We start from the raw sequence: 22,015 nt of genomic DNA, 5'->3' as shown, positions 1-22,015 counted from the left end.
TATATATATATATATATATATATACACTTTTTTAAGAGCAATTTTAAGTTTACAGAAAAAATTGTGCAGAGAGTCCGAGAGTTCCCATATAATCTTCACTGCATTTTATTTTTAAAGGTTATCAGAAGACCCTCCCACCTCCTACACTTAGACAGGTGATATGATTACTTTAGAGAAAATAAATACAAAATCTAATTTAGGAGACCGTTTCTGAGTGCTTGTTTTAAGTTCAAGATTTGCATGTCAATTTTATGTTCCTTAAAGCTGACAGATCAGATAGTTTGCTGTATGTATGGAAATAATTCACTATCACACACATTGTCTCAGAAATAGTAACAGAACTGTAACTTAAATGTTATGATATATAAATACCTTTGACTCAAAGTGACAGATAACAGGTTAGGGCTTCTTGGATGAGATTTTTCTGTCTGTTCTATGACTCCTTTTCCTGCTCTGCTTGGTGAGGCTGTCCGACTTTGTGTATCACTATATGGTGATGTTGTGGCACTAGTAGTTTCTTTAAGTACGTGGGTAGGAGATGGAGATGCAATCAATATTTTAATGTCTTCCATACCGTCTTTTGTCACTGTTTTTAATTCATCAGTGGTGGCAGTGGAAGTGTTGGCGATAACAGCAGGTTCCTGCATTTGAGTCTGCTGGAATACTGAAATTGTGCTTGCACTTTGAGGGCTTGCAGAGCTGCTTTCTAATGGTGATAACTGATCGAATGAACGTAACTGGAAGTCATCATCCATTGGGATGTAGGGGGCTAACATCTCCAAGTCTAAATCAGTGTCCTTTAAAACAACAAATGCATGAGTTTTTAATAATGGCCACACCTTGTAAAAGAAAAATTAAACTCAAAGTCACTTTAGACTAAAAATTAATAAAATTTAACATAAAATATAAACAAGTTTAAATACCTGAGTGGAAAATGGATTCTTTGCTTCCGTGTCTTCAGCGAAAAGTTTCTCTACCAATTCCAACTTGAATTCATTAACCATATCACTGTCCACATCAAAACAATATTCACTGGGGCTATTAGGCTGTAAAAATAATTAAACGTGTTTATAATTTCCCTGAAGAAGCCTCCATGTTTTGCTAGTTGTAAGAATTCTCAAACAAGATCTCTGACAGCATACAATAGTCTATCTCTTTGATCAAATTCTATCTAACTAGTGAGAAGTTACATTTTTGAACTTATACTTACCTAATTTGGCCAGGATACATACATCAGATTGTATATAATACAACATAATTTATAAAATTAAGATAAAAAAATATACTCACCTGCTTATTCTAAAGAATAAAAGCTTATCTAATAATTCAACTCTCACAATGCGACCTAGTTGGCCAATAAACAGGATTTACTCACTGGAATCTTCCTATGTAATGAGAAGATGCTTTCCTGTGTAATGAGAAGACAGCTACTCAGGGGTGTGAGGGTGGGGACTTAGGTTTTTTCACCTGCATTCACCTTAATGGACGTACTACTATTTTAGGAGTTCTGGGCAACAATTATAACCAACAAACTATAGGCTATGTGTTTTTGTTAGGTGCCATCGAGTTGGTACCAACTCATAGCGACCCTATGTACAACAGATGGAAACACTGCCTAGTCCTGCGCCATCCTCACAATCGTTTGGTATGTTTGAGCCTGTTGTTGCAGCCACTGTGTCAATCCATCTCCTTGAGGGTCTTCCTCTTTCTCGCTGACCCTCTACTTTAACAAGCACGATGTCCTGCTCCAGGGACTGGTCCCTCCTGATAATATGTCCAAAGTAGGTGAGACGAAGTCTTGCCATCCTTGCTTCTAAGGATCATTCTGGTTGTACTTCTTCCAAGACAGGTTTGTTCGTTCTTCTGGCAGTCCATGGTATATTCAATATTCTTCTCCAACACCATAATTCAAAGGCATCAATTCTTCTTTAGTCTTCCTTATTCACGGTCCAGCTTTCACATGCATATGAGGTGACTGAAGATACCACGCCTTGGGTCAGGCACACTGTAGTCCTCAAAGTGACATCTTTGCTTTCAAACACTGTAAGTGGTCTTCTGCAGCAGACTCACCCAGTGCAATGTCATCTGATTTCTTGACTGCTGCTTCCATGGGTGTTGATGGTGGATCCAAGTAAAATGAAATCCTTGACAACTTTAATTATTTTCTTCATTTATCATGATGTCGATTATTGGACCAGTTGTCAGGAATTTTGTTTTCTTTATGTTGTGGTGTAATCCATACTGAAGGCTGTAGTCTTTGATCTTCATCAGTAAGTGCTTCAGGTCCTCTTCACTTTCAGCAAGCAAGGTTGTGTCATCTGCATATAGCAGGTTGCTGAGTCTTCCTCCAATCCTGATACCACATTCTTTGTCATATAGTCCAGCATCTCCAGTTATTTGCTCAGCACACAGATTGAATAGGTATGGTGAAAGGATACAACCCTAACGTACACCTTTCCTGACTTGAAACCACGCTGTATCCCCTTGTTCTGTTCTAATGACTGCCTCTTGGTCTAAGTACAGGTTCTGCGTGAGCAAAATTAAGTGTTCTGGAATTCCCATTCTTCGAAATTTTATCAATAATTTGTTGTGATCCACACAGTCAAATGCCTTTGCATAGTCAATAAAACACAGGTAAACATTTTCTGGTATTCTCTGCTTTCAGCCAAGATCCATCTGACATCAGCAATGATATCCCTCATTCCACATCCCCTTCTGAATTCAGCTTGAATTTCTGGCAGTTCCCTGTTGATGTGCTGCTGCAACAGTTTTTGAATTATCTTCAGGAAAATTTTACTTGTAATATTAATATTACTTGCAATGTTAATGATATTGTTCAATAATTTCCACATTCTGTTGGATCACCTTTCCTTGGAATGGGCACAAATATGGATCTCTTCCAGTCGGTTGGAAGTCAGGTAGCTGTCTTCCAAATTTCTTGGCACAGACAAATGAGCGCTTCCAGTGTTGCATCCATTTACTGAAACATCCCAATTGATATCCCGTCAATTCCTGCAGCCATGTTTTTCGCCAATGCCTTCAGTAGAGCTTGGACTTCTTCCTTCAGTATCATCGGTTCTTGATCATATGCTACCCCCTGAAATGGTTGAACGTTGACCAATGCTTTTTTTTGGTACAGTGACTCTGTATTCCTTCCATCTTCTTTTGATGCTTCCTGTGTCATTCATTATTTTGCCTGTAGAATCCTTCAATATTATTAACTCGAGGTTTGAATTTTTTCTTCAGTTCTTTCAGCTTGAGAAATGACAAGTATGGTCTTCCCCTCTGGTTTTCTAATTCCAAGTCTTTGCACATTTCATTATACTTTACTTTGTCTTCTTGAGCCACCCTTGAGATCTTCTGTTCAGCTCTTTTACTTCATCATTTCTTCCATTTGCTTTTGCTACCATTTGCTTGTTGAAGAGCAAGTTTCAGAGTCTCTTCTGACATCCATTCTGGTCTTTTCTTTCTTTCCTGTCTTTTTAATGACCTTTTACTTTCTTCACGTATGATGTCCTTGATGTCATCCCACAACTCATGTGGTCTTTGGTCAGTAGTGTTCAATGCATCAAATCTTATACTTGAGATGGTCTCTTAAATTAGGTGGGATATACTCAAAGTTGTAGTTTGGCTCTCGTGGACATGTTTTAATTTTCTTCAGCTTCAACTTGAACTTGCATACGAGCAACTGATTGTTCTGCAGCTGGACCCTGGCCTTGTTCTGATGGATGACACTGAGCTTCTCCATTGTCTCTTCCCACAGATATAGCTGATTCCTATGTATTCCATCTGGCGAAGTTCACGTGTACAGTCACCGTTTATGTTGTTGAAAATAGGTATTTGCAATGAATAAATCCTTGGTCTTGCAAAATTCAATCATGTGATCTCCAGCTTCGTTTCTATCACCAAGGCCATATTTTCTAACTACCAATCCTTTTCTTTGTTTCCAACTTTTGCATCCCAATCACCAGTGATTCTCAGTGCAACTTGACTGTATATTGGATCAATTTCAAACTGCGAAAGTTGGTGAAAATCTTCAATTTCTTCATCTTTGGCATTAGTGGTTGGTGTATGAATTTGAATAACAGTCATATTAACTGGTCTTCATTGCAGACATATGGATATTATCCAATCACTGACAGCGCTGTACTTCAGGATAGATCTTGAAATGTTCTTTTTGATGATGAATGCAACACCATTCCTCTTTGTCATTCCCGGCATGGTAGACCATATGATTGTCTGATTTAAAATGGCCAATACCAGTCCATTTCAGCTCACTAATGCCTAGGATATCAATGTTTATGCATGCCATTTCATTTTTGACGATTTCCAATTTTCCTAGATTCATACTTTGTACATTCCACCTTCTGATTATTAACGGATGTTTGTAGCTATTTCTTCTCATTTTGAGTCGTGCCACATCAGCATATGAAGATCTCGAAAGCTTTACTCCCTCCATGTCATTAAGGTCGACTCTACTTTGAGAAGGCAGCTCTTCCCTAGTCATATTTTGAGTGCCTTCCAACCTGAAGGGCTCATCTTCTGGCACTATATCAGATAATTTTCTACTATTTATAAGGTTTTCACTGGCCAATTTTTTCAGAAGTAGACTGCTAGGTCCTTCTTCCTAGTTTGTCTTACTCTGGAAACTCCACTAAAACCTATCCAGCATGAGTAATCCTGCTGGTATTTGAAGTTCCAGTGGCATAGCTTCCAGCATCACAGCAACACGCAAGCCACCACAGTATGACAAACTGACAGACAAGTGGTGGACAGGCTATGTGTTCTAAGCATAAAATTTTGCTTCCCTCATTGTAACATTTTTATGCTAGGTAAACTAAGCAACCAGATCATAGGCTATATTCTCTCGAAGCCTGTAAGATGTCAAATCCTTTACTCTTACTTGTCAGATGTTTTAATCGATACATATTTAATGTAAAATTATTTACAATTTATTAAAGCTTATTTGTGCCTCATTTACCAAATTATAACATTCAGATCTAAGTTGCCCCACTCCTGAGCATTATTTTTAAACTTAGAAGGCTCTGAAATTGGATTATTCTAGATTTAGAAATAGAGCTCTTTGTGACATCTCTAGTCTTGGCTCAGCCCTAGTCCTTAGACTACTGTGCTTATAGGGCAATTAACATCAAAATGGAACTAGAATAAAAAGATCAGTTATTAAGTATTTACTCTGTACAAAGCTTGCCATTTTCATGTTATACTTATCCAGAATTTCAAAACAGTGGTGGAAACTGAACCTTGCTAATCAACCTTTTGTCACTTGGACTGTTCTCCAATTCAAATGGTAATAGATAAGAGACTTAGGGATATCTTGGATATACACAGCACTGTTCTCAGTGGTTATTAAAATTCAAGAATTTTTTTGTCCTGTTGATGTAAATATATAGAGAAATAACATAAGTTTTACCTTTTGATTTATGTTAAACCAGTTCCTTTGCATGTTCGTGACTTTTGAGTTTAAAATGTGCTAAGGTTTAAGTTAGGCTATAATAGCTTTTATCATTTTAAAATGCTAAAATCTGTGCAAACAAAATTTTGACACCCGGTTCAAATTAAAATTTAAATCAAATTTGCAAATAAATTTCTGACCACTAAACCTGAAAATTATCCTTTTTTTATTATTTCACAGCACTTACCTCTGGTGAACTTTGTCTAGTGCTTCCATCAGAAGGGCTGGCTGGCTGATCCTGAATCTGGGGCATGGTAAAAGAAAGTTCCAGCGACTCTGGATTTGGTTCTAATTTTAATGCAACTTCTTGATTGAGTGCAGGGTCAGCACTACTTCGAAGTGGCTTTGGAGTTTCAGAGGCAGGTAATGGAGACATTGCCAAATTTATATTCTGTAATTTTTCACTGGATGAGGGGAGCATTACATCATTATACAAGGGAACTTCCTCAAGTTGCTGGTCATCAGTTTCTGTGTCTGTGGGAAAGAAAAAAGATCAATTTAAAGAATATCTAGATTTTAACATATATAAAAATTTATGTCCCTTTTTACAAAAGGTTTGCCTAGTTCACTTAAACAACAAAAATGTTAATCAAAGTTTACATGTATTACGGGATAACCATAATTCTGAGTTTTCTTTCCAATCCACTATTGGCAACTCATATTATTCTATACAGAGTCCCTGGGTGGTGTAAACGGTTAACACGCTTGGCTGCTAACTGAAAGGTTGGAGGTTCAAGTCCACTCAGAGGCATCTCAGAAGGCCTGCCAATCAACTTCCAAAAAATCAGCCGTTGAAAATCCTATGGAACAGAGTTCTACTTTGACACATGGGGTTGCCATGAGTCAGAACTGCCTTAACAGCAACTGGTAAAAATTATTCTATATGGCATAAGAGACCTGCAATTCTGACCTTTTCATTCCTTGTATAAACATTTAACCTAGTTTGAAATTATGGTGTTCATTTGTAAAGTCTGATGGTACGGTATGACTCTGCTTATATATCCTTAATGTAACAATACCTGTTATACTATAACTAAATTGCTAAATTGTGGAGAAAATATAACATCAGGATATAGAAGTAGCAGAACTTGGAAGAATAAAAGCAGGAAGAAGAAATACCTTAGACACTTTGAAGACAATTTCCAACAACGTGACAAGAGCAGGAATGCAGAGAAATTGCAGGGCAAAGATATTTAAGCAAATACTTTCAAGATTATGAAAAACGAAACGTGTAAGACCATAATGTCCAAATGACTACAAACAAAATATGTCAGAGTAAAATTCAGTTAAAATGGTGCCTGAAGCAACACTTATAGTTTAGGAGATTAACAAAATAAATACCCACCATTGCCACCAAAATCTAAAGATATGATTGTGTCTCCAGCAGCTGGGGCCAGCAAAGTTAAAGCATCAGGTTCCTTCTTAAGTTTATCAAAGAGACTACTTGTATCTTCTGATTCAACTTTGGTGAATAGCTGAGTCATTTTCATATCTGAAGACTCAACAGGTTTGAGGACACATTCTGTTTGTTGAAGGGAGAAAATCAAGTCGTGCTGAATTATACCACTGTTAAAAAAGAGAGATTAATAATTCTTAAATGAGCACTTGATACAATGGGGAGAGTGGTAACTATCTCCTTAAAAAATTGTTTTATGAAAAGAACATTTTAAGACCCTATAACCTCTCACGCCTACTTTGTCACATTTAGAATTTAAAGTATCAATAAGAAATAAAGACCTAATAAAATTCACACTACACTACAAGAGTATTCAAATTTTTTTTTTGAATTGTTGTGCTTTAAGTGAAAGTTTACAATTCAAGTTAGTTTCTCATACAAAAATTTACACATACATTGTTATGTGACCCTAGTTTCTCTCCCTATACTGTGACAGCACACTCCTCCTTTCCACCCCGGATTTCCTATGTCCATTCAACCAGCTCCTGACCCTCTCTCTGCCTTCTCATCTTGCCTCTAGACAGGAGCTGCCTTTTAGCTTCATGTATCTACTTGAGCTAAGAAGCACACTCTTCATCAGTATCCTTTTATGTCCCATAGGCCAGTCTAATCTTTGTCTGAAGAGTTGGCCTTGGGAATGGTTTTAGTTTTGGGCTAACAGAGAGTCCGGGGGCCATGTCTTCCGGGGTCCCTCCAGTCTCAGTCAGACCATTGAGTCTAGTCTTTTTACTAAAATTTGAGTTCTGCACCCCAGTTTTCTCCTGCTCCGTCAGGGACTCTCTGTTGCGTTCCATGTCAGGGCGGTCATTGGTGGTAGCCAGGCACCATCTAGTTCTTCTTGTCTCAGGCTAATGCAGTCTCTGGTTTATGTGGCCCTTTCTGTCTCTTGGGCTAATACTTTCCTTGTGTCTTTGGTGTTATTCATTCTCCTTTGCTCCAGGTGGTTTGGGACCAACTGATGCATCTTAGATGGTTGCTGGCTAGCTTTTAAGACCCTAGATGCCAAAGAGTATTCAATATTGACTGAATAATTTCAATTAAGAAACTTCAGATATCCGTTCAGGAAGAGTGGTAGAAATGAAACAGTCAAGTCCATGAAACACACAAAAAGATCTTCAGAATTTCTGTGCTGACTCACATAAAATGGGATTGGCGCAAAAGAACTCTGGCATGATTTGAGGCATGACTTAAAAATGGTCTTAGAATATGAAAATATACAGATAAATGACCAAGATCTTTCTAAGAGGGGTGCCATATTTTCTCTGCTAGTAGGAAAATGATAATGGTGATACTATCTATAGATAAAGTTGAAGAGGGATGACGGCTTAAATGTGTCTTTTATTGCTCCTTTAATCAATAAATATCAAATGAACAAAAAGTAAAATACCCAACCCTTACCCTCCAGATGTTTATAACCTAATGTGAAAGTGGATGTGCAAACAATTAAAATACAATGTGATAATTGCTCAAGTAGAGAAGGCTTGCTTCACAGAGAGGTTAACACAACCGTTAAGCTGAAACTTGGGCTTGAGTAGGATTTGTTAGGCAGAAGGGTGAAGAGAAGCGCATTCCAAGTGGGGGATTCTTACATAATGGTAAAATCACAAAAGTCTTTGGCACTGATATTAAAATATTAAAGGATGGTTTCAGAAGTGACAAAAATAAAAATAAATAACCAAAATCTTCCCAAGAAGGGTGGCCATAAATTTTAGAGGGAGGGCTAAATCTAGGAAAAGCATGGGAGTATGGGAAAAATGACAAGAAATGATGCTATGCAAGTAGACAGGGGTTTACCTTGGAGGTGATAAAGGATCTTTAAAAAATTCTAAGGAAAATGAGATGATTCAGATCCATGAAAGCTCAGCCTGGTGGTAATGTGGAAGATGGACTAGAGAGATCAATTTGAAGCCTACTGAAATAGATTAAAGTTTAATTTAAGATGTCTATAATATTCACAAGCCAATGAACTGAGAGAAGAGTTTATGAATATATAAGAGCCATGTGTCGTATCAAACATCCCTTCCATATCTCACACTGAATTTCAGTTAATCCTCATTTAACCTTTTGAGGTAAGTATTATCATCTCTCCTATATAGATGAAATTCAGAGAAATGAGGAGATATCCCCAAGGTCACAGAGCTAATGAGTGGCAGAACTAGGGCACAAACCTAATTCTTCTGGTTCCAAAGGCTGATATTCTTCCTATACAAATACCACAGCTGCTTTGAGATAGTATATGCTCACAGCTGTATGACAAGAGCAAATTAATTCATAGATCTGGTATCTTTTTCAAGGCCCTTTTAAGATGGGGGAGAAAGGATGGGGACAGACAGCTACTGATAATATTTAGTGGAATCACTATAAAATAGCTGTCCTGGAAACCTAGGTCAGAGTACTGAAAATCATAATAGGTAGAAATAAGGGAGTAAAATAAAATTCATTTAATGTTTCGAATCTTACTTCCTATAAAAAAAATATTATTATTAGGTGCTGTTGAGTCGGTTCCAACTCACAGTGAACCCATGTACAACGGAACAAAACGCTGCCTGGTCTTGTGCCATCCTCACAACTGTTGCTATGTTTGAGCCCATCGTTGCAGCCACTGTGTCAATCCATCTTGTTGAAGGTCTTTGCTCTTTTTCGCTGACCTTCTACTTTACCAAGCATGACGTCTTTCTCCAGAAATTGGTCCCTTCTGATAACGTGTCCGGAATACGTGAGATGAAGTCTTGCCATCCTTGCTTCTAAGAATTCTTGGCTGTACTTCTTCCAAGACAGATTTGTCTATTCTTCTGGCAGGCAATGGTATGTTCAATATTCTTCGCCAACACCATAATTCAAAGGCATCAATTCTTCTTCAGTCTTCCTTATTCATTGTCCAGCTTTCTCATGCATATGAGGCGATGGAAAATACCATGGCTTGGGTCAGATGCACCTTAGTCCTCAAAGTGACATCTTTGCTTTTTAACACTTTAAAACATACAGCCTTCAGTATGGATTACACTTCAACATAAAGAAAACAAAAATCCTCACAATGACCAATAAGCAACATCACGATAAATGGAGAAAAGACTGAAGTTGTCAAGAATTTCATTTTACTTGGATCCACAATCAATGCCCATGGAAGCAGCAATCAAGAAATCAAACGACGTATTGCATTGGGCAGAACTGCTGCAAAAGACCTCCCTGAAGTGTTAATAAAAGAATAGAATATCCAAAAAAAAGATTAGTCCTTTAAAAAAAAAAGGTTCATTTTCCAGGCTTACCTCACAACATAATTTACACATACAATACATTGTGGTTGAGAATTCTTAGTGTTGTATATAACGGTTGCTTGAGTTTCAACCCAGACATATCCACCTCTTTTGGCAAGCATCCTGTACTGTCCTGTGGTGACTTGTCCTTTAGTAAACACTAGGAGCGAAAAGGAAAAAAAAGTCTTGCAGAGAAAATAACTGTGAATTTTCAGTCAAAGTAATGGATGCTGAATGTTGATCATTGTTTTAGAAAAAGAGAGAAATGTTTATTTTAAAGGAATCAGTTTTAACTTTAAATTCAGAGAAAATACCCAACATAGATAAAAATGTACCCATTTCCTTCTTCTAACCCCCCAGTCTTCACTTTAAATAAAACAAAAGCCAGGAAAGAGGGACAGCAGTGACTAAAATTTCCTGAATGACTTATGTTGAAAGTACGTGTCAGAAAGGCTAGAGAATGATGAATAACCTTGATTCCACAAAGAATACTGAGAAAAGTGGTACTGCTATTATTTCCTTACATTCCTGCTATAGTTTCCAGAGAACTAAAGACACTTCTAATAGTTGTGCTAGCATATCTGAATATAAACTGATAGCATGCTGAAGTCTTTTGGCCATTTAGGCAATCTAAATTATTTATTCAGGAGAACCAGTACCATCTGCCATTTAGTCGATTCTGACTCATGGAAACCCCATGTGTATCAGAGCAGAACTGTGTTCCACATGGTTTTCAGTGGCTGATTTTTCAGAAATAGCTCGCCAGGACTTTCTTCCGAGGTGTCCCTGGGTACACTCAAACCACCAGCCTTTCAGTTAACGGCCAAGCGTGTTAACTGTTTGCACTACCCAGGGGCTCTATCTAGGAGAAAGTACTGGGTAAATAGTAATGATGATATTATCATGAGTATTTGGGCCCCGACTGCAGACTTGAGCACACCCTGCAGTTCAACACTAATCACACTAACTCAGTGACACTCATGCATCCCCAATCATATTGTGAAGTCATGTTTAGGTGTAGGTTAACCGTCAAGTGAGAAAATCCCAAAGTAAAACTTTTAACATGATTTATTTTGGCAAAATTCAGAATCGTATCTTATGTCAAGGGCACTTGTTACCACTTGTGCATTCATTCAACATTTTCTGGGTACCTTCTTTGTGTCAACCACTGTTTTGAGTATTTAGGTATGGATTCTGAAAATGAAGCTATAGTATTTTGTTTTCTGAGTCTTTGTATTTAAAATGCCAGGAAAGTTTTATATATATTAAGTGCTTCTAATAAAGCTGGTATTTGTTGTAACAAACACACAAAATACATTTAATGGTCAAGATCCCTTATGAAAAGGTCTGTTAAGATATTTAGTCTAGAAAGACTGGTTAAGTTTAACCCAAAAGTTAGATATATAATCAAGCAGTAAAGAGACTGCAAGAGTTCAGTAATTAAAAGATGCATAAGTTCCTCACTGTACTTACTATCATGATGAGTTTTGGTCAGATGATCCGAGTCCAAAGCGTGATAATATTCATAAATTGAGCGACCCAAAAGTTCTTCTGGCTCATATCCCATCAATTCAGTAATTCTGTTAAGTAAGAAAGTAAGTCATCATAAACTGAATGAGCCAAAAGTTCTTCTGGCTCATATCCTGTTAATTCAGTAATTCATTAATTCTGTTAAGTAAAATTGTAAATAAAAAAATAAATCAGAGACTAACTGGTAGAGAAAAACTTTGCTTCTCCAGGGCAACTGATATGTATTAATTTTATGGAAAAAGGAAATTTTCAAAAATAAATCAGCTTCCTTCTTTGCTTAGAATAAATTTACATTTCACCTTTAGTAACTAACTCTGTAGGATCTTACAGCACCATGCATTTCTGAAAGTCCTCTGGATTCATCCTGCTATTTGACCCTTTTAATCCCTTCACCCAAACATGTTGCATATTTTTATTTTCTTATTGTACATACTTTTGGTAACAAGGCAGGATATTAATAAATATATTGTTAAATTAAATAATGAAAATTATAAAGGTAATCACTGACATTTAACTTAAAATATAGATTAAGTCTATGGCATTATTTTTCCATGAAACCATATTCTTACATAATAATTTTTAAGTTCTTTAGGGGATCAGTATGCACCACAAAATCCTATTATCATCAACCAAAGAGTATCACACTATATGATACCTAAAAGAATACCTATAATGTTGGTATCAGAAGGTGCTCTTGTACTTAGTTTTTGAAACTAAGTACATGAGATTATGGGAATTCATTTTAAATGCAACAATGATATCAAATTAAAAATGAACTAACTGGAAAGTAATTCAGTCATTTCCTCCAGTTCCCTGGAAGTTCCTTTATGACACAGATTAGATCTTATTATTCTCTGTAACCACAGTATGAAATGGAACTCACTTCATGAGAAAGAGAAAGCTGTCTCAGCACCATGTTAAACAGAAATGTTCTCTTTTAAAGCCTTTCTGGGAGGAAAATACGGGTTAAGGTTTTAGATTCTTCTGCCTTTAGATTTCAAAGGACTTACTAACTGAGGTACAAAGCAAAAGTTACACAGTATACTGGGTCCCCTCCAAAAACAAAACAAAACAAAAACCCCTAAAACTAACTAACTACAGAAGGCACATACAGAAGATATCCTTCTTCTAAGAAAGGTATAAAAGTAATACTGCTTGTATTGTCACACTGCAAGACAAGATCTACCATAATTTATTCCAAAATAAGTAAATATATAGATAAACAGAAAGCTGACTTGTAAAAACCCAGGACAAAACTCTTGATCTTGAGTTCTCTACAAAAGGATATACCAAAACACATCAACACTAGGTGGCAGCATTACAAAGTAAAATATTATTTTTAAAAAAGTCTTATTTCTTTAAATTTTGTCTTAAAAATCATTTTAATTGTTCTTATAGGTTACACATTTAAATAAAATTCCTATGGAATTAACATTTTTTTTCACTATTCAAACATTTATATGCCTATGTGTGCCTGGCATTGTTCTAGGCGTGAAAATATAGACAAAACATGGTCTTCGAACCAAACATGTGGCTCACCTGGTACACTTTCCACAGTACTTATGAAACAATGTGGTAAGTGCAGTGATGGGAAATCCGTGTAGGAATCAAAGGGGCCACCCCTATCAACAGGAGTGACGGAGTGAGGAACAGCTTCTAATAGGAGACAGAGTTGAGTATAGAAGAGAGCCAAAAAGAAGGCAAAAGCATTTCAGGAAGAAGGTACACCACAAGCAGAGACAGAGGTGAGAACATGCTTGATATTGTACAGGTAACAAAGAGTCTGATGTGGTTGGCAGGGGCAAAGTGTTAAGTAGGGAGTGGAGAGAGATGAGGGTGGAGAAGTAGGCAGGAGGGTCAGATTAGTGAGTACCTCATAGGTCACGTTAAGAAGCTTTGATTTAATCAGATGTCAATCAGTGCTTCTCAATCTGGTGTATATCTATCACTAAGGAATTCAAGAAGTCAAATATAAACAGAATACATTTTCCTAGAATGTCAATTTTATTCATATTTGAGGAAGAAAGGTAAAGTTAATTTAACTTGAGAAAATTACATAGTTTATATTCTATAACAAAAAAGGGGTGGTAGGCTTCAAAAAATTTGTTCGAAAAGTGTTTTTAATGGACTAGGAAACCTTTGGTACAAAGAAAAAAAATACATAATGTATTACGTGCCCAAAAAACACAACTATACTGTATACCATTCATGGTAACAGGGACTTTGTTTCTACTGTAGTACAAGTTAGTGTCATGAACATACCTGATCAAATAAATGTGTTGAATGAGTAAGTGTAAATTACTCAGTACAGTAACTAAATAGCTGCTTGTGGGATTTTTTTTATATGTTAGAAGATAGGTAAGTTAGATTTTCTTAAAACTGGGCATTTTTTTTCCTATATCCTGGTTCTCAGGGGTTATAGATGTGAGAAGTTACTACAAAGAGCTCTAACCAGAAAATGATGTCTAATGGTCAAACTCAAGACTGTATTTGATCTCTGAACCGGCTGTCTTCACTCTGATTCCTCTGTTGTGATCATTTTGCTAATTTTCTGATATAACCAATGGAAGATGTTATTCCTGTTCTCCTTTTCTCATTTTAGCTCCTTCATTTTCCTTTCTTCCCACCTTACCCTTATACTTGGTAATTTCAAGTAAATTATAAAAATAATCCCTCAAAAAAGGCTGAGAATCTCTGTTCTATCATATAATCACATGAATACTGGCAGTGAACCACCATAAAATACTTTTTAGCTTTTCTATCTTCATTTTTCTAAAAATTGACATTAGTAATGAAGCATTCACTGTATACACTAGGCACTCTCCAAACCCCTTTAATCCTCACAACAGCCTTTTGAGGTGTAATCCCTATTTTATAGATAAGTGAGATTTCGAACAACCAAGTACCAAGGACAAGGCCACACTGTAAGTACCAGGTCTGAATCCTGATTCCAAAGCCAATGATCTGTCACATTTCCTTGTCCAATGGAGTGGGGGATTATTGTCCACTTTACACTACAGCTAAGTTTTCTCATAAAATCTTCAGGTTAACCTTATATAGTAAATGCTACTGATGATGAAGAAACTGATGCTTAAAGAGAAAAACTGATGTGTCCAAAATCATTTGAATTTAGACAGCAGAGTATGGATTCAGCAGTCTGGCTACCGAATCTATGCTTTTAATTACTATGTTATACTCCTTTATAGTGAAAATGGGACAAGTAAGCAAATAATTATAATAGTAGAATAAGTGCTGTGACAAAAGTTAAGTCCAAGGAACAGTGTAGTTTCTTTTTGAAGGAATAAGGAAAGCTCCACAAAGGAGCTGTAGATGTTGTAGGTGGCTTCTGGGTAAATATGTGTTAAGAGGTAAAGAAAACCTCATTGCAAAGTGGGAAAGTATATGCAAAGGCACTGAGATATTAATACACATGGGAAGCTCTCTGATTATAGGGTGTTGGAGGCCAGATTAGGAGAAGGGGGACCATGAAGAGGCCCCTCTCTTTATGATTAATTTGGAGAAGTAGAGAGGGGTTAGATTGTATCTTTGTTTGCCATGCTAAGTTTAGATTTGATTGCTTAGGTCTGTTTTTCTTTCATCTTTTTAAAATGCACATCTTCTTTTGACAAAAATCTCCTACCCACCTATAATATTTTTATAATCAAAAGTTTTATGTGTGAAGATGAAGGGGGGCAACTGAAGCATAAGAATAACATGATCTGGTTTTCACATTTGGAAGTCCCCTTTCTGGCAACCTGGATGAGAGATTAAAAGGGCACAACTCTGTTAGCAGAGAGACAGCTCACAAGACTATAGCAACAGTTCATCTGTAAGCCTTCATCTTAAGTGAGAATAACAGCACAATTCGAAGAGCGTAGTCAATGTCACTGAACTGTGCATGTAGAAATTTTTGAAATGGTGTATCTTTGGCTATGTGTATTTTCACCAAAAAAAAAAAAAGGTTGAGAAGTTAGAGAGTTGATACGTTGTGGGGTTGTTAACCAATGTCATAAAACAACATGTGTACTTCTGTTTCATGAGAAACTATTTGTTCTATAAGCCTTCACCTGAAGTACAATAAAAAATAAATTAATTAATTAAAAAAGAAAAAGAAAAAAAAAAAGACTATAGCAACAGTTCAGCAAAAGTAATAATGAGCTGAAGAATGTAATGGCAGGAGTGAAAGGGTGCAAAGACAGGAATGGATCAAGAGATATTTAGTAGATACCATCTCTAAGAGTTAGAGACCAACTGGTGTAGGCAATGAGGGTAAAAGAAAAGTTAAAGATAACTGCCAAATGTTTGCTAGGGTAATGTGTCTACAGTAGTGTTATTAACCACAATAGAGAATATATGAAGAAAAACAGTTTTTGATGATGATGCTCTTGCAGAGCAGCAGTTCAGTTACAGAGATATTTAGTTTATAATACAGAAGAATATCTGGATAGAAAGTAGCTAGAGATATAGATTTGGGAAATGGCAATAGAAACCATGGGCAGGGATGAAACTCCTCAGGGAAAATGTGTAGGGTGAAGAGATGACCAAAAACTTCCCTTTTAGCCAATAACCAAAACCAAATCTATCCTTCCTCAGAATGTGCACTGAATGCTTTTGAAATGTATTTACTTTCCCTCTTTAAATATATAGAACCCTTAAAGGAAAAAGAAAACTCATGTTAATAATTTTTGTATAGTACCTGATAGTTACTTATACATATTAAGTGTTCATAAATGTGGCTGACTTAATTTACAAAGTTAATACAATATTACTGAGCTCCAGCTTAGTGGAAGGAAGTGTACAATTTACTACTGAATCTTTACTACAGTGAATATTAAAAAATGCTGTAGACAAACTAAAAATGTCAAATTATATTTTATATCTAATTTACCTTTCATCACAATAAGAAAATTTCATGTCCAGGCTATGACGACTGAGAAAAGTCTTGCTATCTAAAGGAACTTCAATATTTGATGGATGAGGAATAGGTTCACATATCAGCACCAAACATGTCATAGGTGGTTTCTTATACCCGCACTGAGACTGGTTACTGTTAGTATCGTATACATGAATATGGCCTGTGCAATGAAGTACCTGTGATTGCAGATGAAAAAAAATTTTTTTTAAGTATTTATAATGCTAGAAAAAAACAAAAGGCAGAGATAAGTAGTTGAGTCTGACGTGGAAAGTAAGCTTTAATAAAATTCACTGACATTACCATAACTACTAAATATTTTGATAATCAATAAATGTTTTCCCTTTGATACCACCCTTGACATACCACTCCCCCAGTACTGTAGATTTCCAATATGGTAGATTACTTTTTTAAAAATTCCCCTTATACAAGTCTGGGCTGCCTTTTCATTCATATAATCATCATAGCTGCTTGGGGATTATTTCTTACTCTGATGACCATGTTTCAACAGTGAGCAAAGAAGTGGTAGTTACTTTCACAGTAGATGCTGTTTCGGGAAGGAAAGGAACTAGAAAGACATTTGAACTAAATCATTAAGTACTATAAGGAAAGGAATGCAGTAGGTAAGTATGAGATCAGACTTCAATACTAAATTTTCTAAAGCATAAGCTTTATGAACACGAAAATTTTCACACAAATTCCTTTATTTTTGGTTTTGGTCAATCAATTAATTTTATTTATTTCTTTTTTAGATTTATGTTTGAAGCATGCTTTCCTAGAATTTTGTTCTTCTACGCTGTTTTGGATTTTGGGGAACCACACACAGATTAGTTGAAAGTTCAAATGTTAAATCTGCAAATGCCAAGGACAACTGTTAAGTGTTCCCCCACAATTCTAATGATATCTTAATACTAGCAATGTCAAGATGTATGAATTTATCTCTAAATCAAATATATTAACACTCATAAATCATTCTTATTTACCTTCCATGTTGCAGACTTTATGTTCATAGTTCTCCCCCGGCTAGTTAGGGTACACTTCATTCTGAGAAAAAAGCTTCGTTGTGTGTTTTGCTCTTTACCCTTTTTCACAGGGCCTTAATGAAAGGGCAAGAAATAAAGTTTAAAATTACCTATACAAGTTTGTTATAGTAAGAGTTGCAAAATGCTCAGTCCCTAGGTGCTATTTCAGTTAAATTTCTCGGCATGAACACAGTGATTCACACCCTTTTTTCCCACTCCAATACATCTGACAAACTCCAACCATTAACAGTGGTTCATGACTTCCTGAGCTGATTTCCTGAGCTGATGGGAGGAGAATCCATAATTTGGGATAACAGTTAATCATTTCACATTCAAGCCAGTAAACCTGGTCAAACTACTAAGGAAATATTAATATGCTATAAATTCACCCTATAACTGTGTTATCAATGTATAGCCCAAAAGACAGCTTCGGCAAACTCATCCTATCCTATAGTAAACGTGTTAGTACAATTTGTAATACGCACTCCATATATTTATTGAACTTTTAAGACAGCAAATCCCTTTTTAATAGCAAATCGCATTTTTAAATATCTGACTTTCCCTTAAATCTCCCTGTAAAGCAGGCAGGCAATTATATTATTTCTACTTTGTTACTAGGAAAAAAAATTATACTGTATGACTTATAAAAAGCTACAAAAATAAAGCAAAGTCAGAATTAAATAAATTCAAGTCTGTTCACTCCCATTCCAAACCTCATGTAACTAAAAAATGAGATTACACTCAAGTGAGTAAGCAAATAGCAATTTGATTTGTTATCTTCACTGGCCAGACTGGTTCAAAACAAATAGAAAATCATTCATTATTTAGGGCCTGGACTAGATATTGCAGGTTATACAAAAATGAGTAAGACACACTGTCTGCCCTGGAGAAGTTAAAAATTTAGTCAATGTAGTTATAAGGCCAACAACAACAAAACAGTCCCAAGTAAGTGCCCCAAGACTTAAATAAGAATGCTTTAAAAGAAGGACAGAGAGAAACTAGAACAATAACTTTTAGTTAGAGGGAACCAAGAAGGCTTCTTTGAAAAAGGAACATTAGAATTTCAAGTAGAAATAAATAGGTTAGAAGGGTATTCCAGCCAGAAGGAAGAGAATGAAAAGCATGGAGGGAGAAAAATAGCACATATTTGGGGAATACAGTACCGTCTGGTTGCAGAATAAATTGTAAGACAAAGTTAGAAGGGAAGGCTAGGGCTATAACTAGGGAGGACCTTGGATGCCAAACTGAGGAGTTCAGCCTTAAATATACAACATGGAGCCTCTAAAAATGTTGAGCTGAGAGGCACGTTAGGAAGTACAATCAGGAACTAAAGTAATAACTTAGCAGGAATGTGTTAGAATTAGAATAGTTATGGTAATGAGGGGCTGAGCCAATACCAGTAGTAGGAATGAAAATAAGGGTGGCAGAAGACAAACGAAGAGGTAGAATCTATAAAACTTGAAAACTGATGGAAATAAGGGAGGAAAGAAACCAAAAAGATCTGGAGATTTTAAGGCTAGTATACTGAAAGAAAAGTGTTAATATGGAAAACAAACAAACCTAAGTTTAAATTTAGGCATGGTTAACTAGAAATGCTGGACTCTTGAGGAAGATGTTCATACTCATATTTAATAACGGAACTAGGGAAGTTGAGGGCAATCCTGGTGTTGATGCAAGTTATTTAGGTCTACTTAAATAAGGACTGAATTTGCCTTCTCTAGAATCATTCCAGTGTGGATTTTAAAAAGATGCCAAAAGAACCATACTAGTCTTGGTGGTGGGAGTAGATATTTGTGTGTGGTGGTGGTGGTGGTGATGGGAGTGGTGGCAGTAGAAACCCACACATAAACTCCTTGAGGTATTTTCAGTCCTTCATAACTAAACTTGAACTGGCCCTCTGGAAGCCCAAGGCCTTTAAAATGGAGGCACCCAGACAAATTTAAAAAAAAAAATGTAATTGAAAAGCACTAGTATTTTCCAAATGAGAAAAATTTTAAAAGAAATAAATTTTAAGTTCTCTAAAAATAAATCACATTTTGTAGTAATTTTTAAAAGTCTAAAGCATCTTTTTAGAATTTAAATGAAAGAATGACTATGTTGTGTAAACACACTTAGAGTATCATTAAAATGTGACACTTTGCAGCAGCCCTTCTTTTCTAAAAGTGAGTATCTGCAATTTAGTTTCCTAGCAAAACATCAAAAATCCATTAACTACATTAGGAATTCTTTCAAAAAATGTTCATGTGCTATTAAAAAAGAACATTTTGGTTCAAAACATACATTTAAACCATATTAAGTAGACTATATCTAATTTAGAATACATTAACACTATTACCCAATCAAAAAAGACTTCCTAATATCCATCCATTTATAGTCTAGCCCAAGAACCAGTAAACTATGGCCTGTGGGCTAAATCTTCTTCATAGGACTGAATGGCTCACAAAGCTCTTCATAAGATAAGTTTGCATAAAGCATAAAAATTTATGAAACATCAAAAAGGTTAAAATATTAATAAGAATCCTTATTTTCTAAACTAGGAACTTAAAATTTCTAGATATGAAACACTTATAAAATTCTTAGCTGCCTGTTCAGTTGTACCAACTGCAAAAGAAGGTAATCCTGTAATACGAAGAGTTCTAAAGTAATTCAATAAACTAATAAGCACTGTTCTTTCATTTAATAAAGTCAATTAAGTAACAAAGATGAAAAATAAACTTCATGAGTTAATATTTTTTTCCTTTTCAAACAGATCAACATAATGTACACATTGTCTGTTTTTATTATATATTTCTATTTTTCTCAATAGTTACTCTGTCTCTTAAACTGAAAAATACCTCACCTATGTAGCATCCTCACCTACTTAGAAAGTCCTGAGCTACAGGAAGCACTGAGTAGCCAATAAACACCTCAAAGTCTAAACACTGAAATTCATATAGTAAACTCATTGACAACCCACTTAGGTCATTGCTCAGAGTGTATTCACTCATCTTTTATACTGAATTCTAATTAAGTACAAACTGCATTTGTTTTCCAAGTTCACAGTAAATACACCGTATGAAATTAAAAAAAAAAGAAGAGGGCTCCTATTGACAGGGTGGAAAATGTCAGTGAAATGTAGTGATAGTTCAGTAACATGAAAACAGCTCTAAATACTAATGTGTGGACTCTGGAGCCAGTCATCTCAGTTCAACCCAAGCTCTGCCCCTTATAAACCAAGTAATCTTAGGCAAGTTACTCAAAAATTCTCTGTGCCTCAGTGTCCTCATCTGTAACACAGAAATAGTAACAATAACTTTACAGGGTTTACATGAGGAATAAAGGAGTGAAGGCATATAAAATGCAGAGAATAGTGCCCTGGCCCAGAGAAATCTCTCCATAACTCATCGCTGTTGAGTCGATCCAACTCATAGCAACCCTATAGGACTGAGTAGAACTGCCCTATACAGTTTCCAAGGCTGTAATCTTTACAGAAGCAGACTGCCATGGCTTTCTCCCATGGAGCAGCTGGTCAATTTGGACTGTGAACCTTTTGATTAGCAGCCAAGCACTTTAACCACTGGGCCACCAGGGCTCCTTAATCTCTCCATGGAGGTTTTAATTGTTTTGTTATAAATGAGATGTAATGAAAATGAAAACCATAAAAAATTATTCAAGAAGTACTGTAAACTTGAGATTGTTTAATATAGAAGCAAACAAACTTATGTACTTAAATTGGAGAACAGCAAAGTACAGCTGCAGAGCATAATAACAAATTTTCATCATGGTAACTTTCAGTTGTGAAAGAAAGGTTAAATTATGATCAGTACGCTCTGTGTAAGAAGGCATAGTGTGAAAAGACTTTTATTTGCTAAATAAAATTTGTTCATAATTCAAGAGGTAGTTTCCAAAAATCTTAGAACATCTGATTACTTCAAACAATTAGTAGTTATTTTACTCTTTAAAGAAGCCCTGGTGGCACAATGGTTAAAGCACTCAGCTATTAACCGCAAAGTCGGTGGCTGGGACCTACAAGCTGCTCCACAAGAGAAAGACGTGGCAGACTGCTTCCATAAAGATTTACAGCCTTGGAAACCCTATGGGGAAGTTCTACTCTGTCCTACAGAGTCACTGTGAGTCGGAATCAATGCAGGGGCAACGGATTTGGGTTTTTTTGTATACTCTTTAAATTCTGGTGAACTTACTTTTTCCTCCCCTTAGGCCTTTAGAAAGCTTGCACCCGACCTGGCACCTTGACTTTAATATCTGTCTAAAATCCTAATACCTGTCATCTATACCATGATTTCCCCTTGTCTTAAAGTTGCATTTTAACTTCTGATTCCCTTGGTCCTAATTTTTATTTATTTTTATATTAATTTTGACAGCTTTTAC

The 22,015-nt window shown here is 36.0% G+C and overlaps 1 protein-coding gene across 3 annotated transcripts in view; it reads right to left on the bottom strand.

Moving 5' to 3' along the window:
* Positions 1-22,015, bottom strand: part of HIF1A (hypoxia inducible factor 1 subunit alpha) — a 54,296-nt gene that overhangs the window by 5,402 nt on the left and 26,879 nt on the right. For all 3 annotated transcript variants that reach the window (XM_004370926.1, XM_023726262.1, XM_023726261.1), the window contains 8 exons: positions 17,609-17,721; positions 16,602-16,804; positions 11,657-11,763; positions 10,196-10,343; positions 6,819-7,039; positions 5,661-5,947; positions 924-1,046; positions 373-797 (listed from right to left, as the gene is read on the bottom strand). In XM_004370926.1, the coding sequence (XP_004370983.1) occupies positions 373-797; positions 924-1,046; positions 5,661-5,947; positions 6,819-7,039; positions 10,196-10,343; positions 11,657-11,763; positions 16,602-16,804; positions 17,609-17,721 (1,627 nt within the window). The remainder of the gene's footprint in view (positions 1-372; positions 798-923; positions 1,047-5,660; positions 5,948-6,818; positions 7,040-10,195; positions 10,344-11,656; positions 11,764-16,601; positions 16,805-17,608; positions 17,722-22,015) is intronic.

Source organism: Trichechus manatus, unplaced genomic scaffold, assembly GCF_000243295.1.
Source record: "Trichechus manatus latirostris isolate Lorelei unplaced genomic scaffold, TriManLat1.0 scaffold00010, whole genome shotgun sequence".
In the NCBI taxonomy this organism is placed as follows: domain Eukaryota; kingdom Metazoa; phylum Chordata; class Mammalia; order Sirenia; family Trichechidae; genus Trichechus; species Trichechus manatus.
Note: the sequence above shows the minus strand (reverse complement) of the source record. Positions and strands in the feature narration are given on the sequence as shown.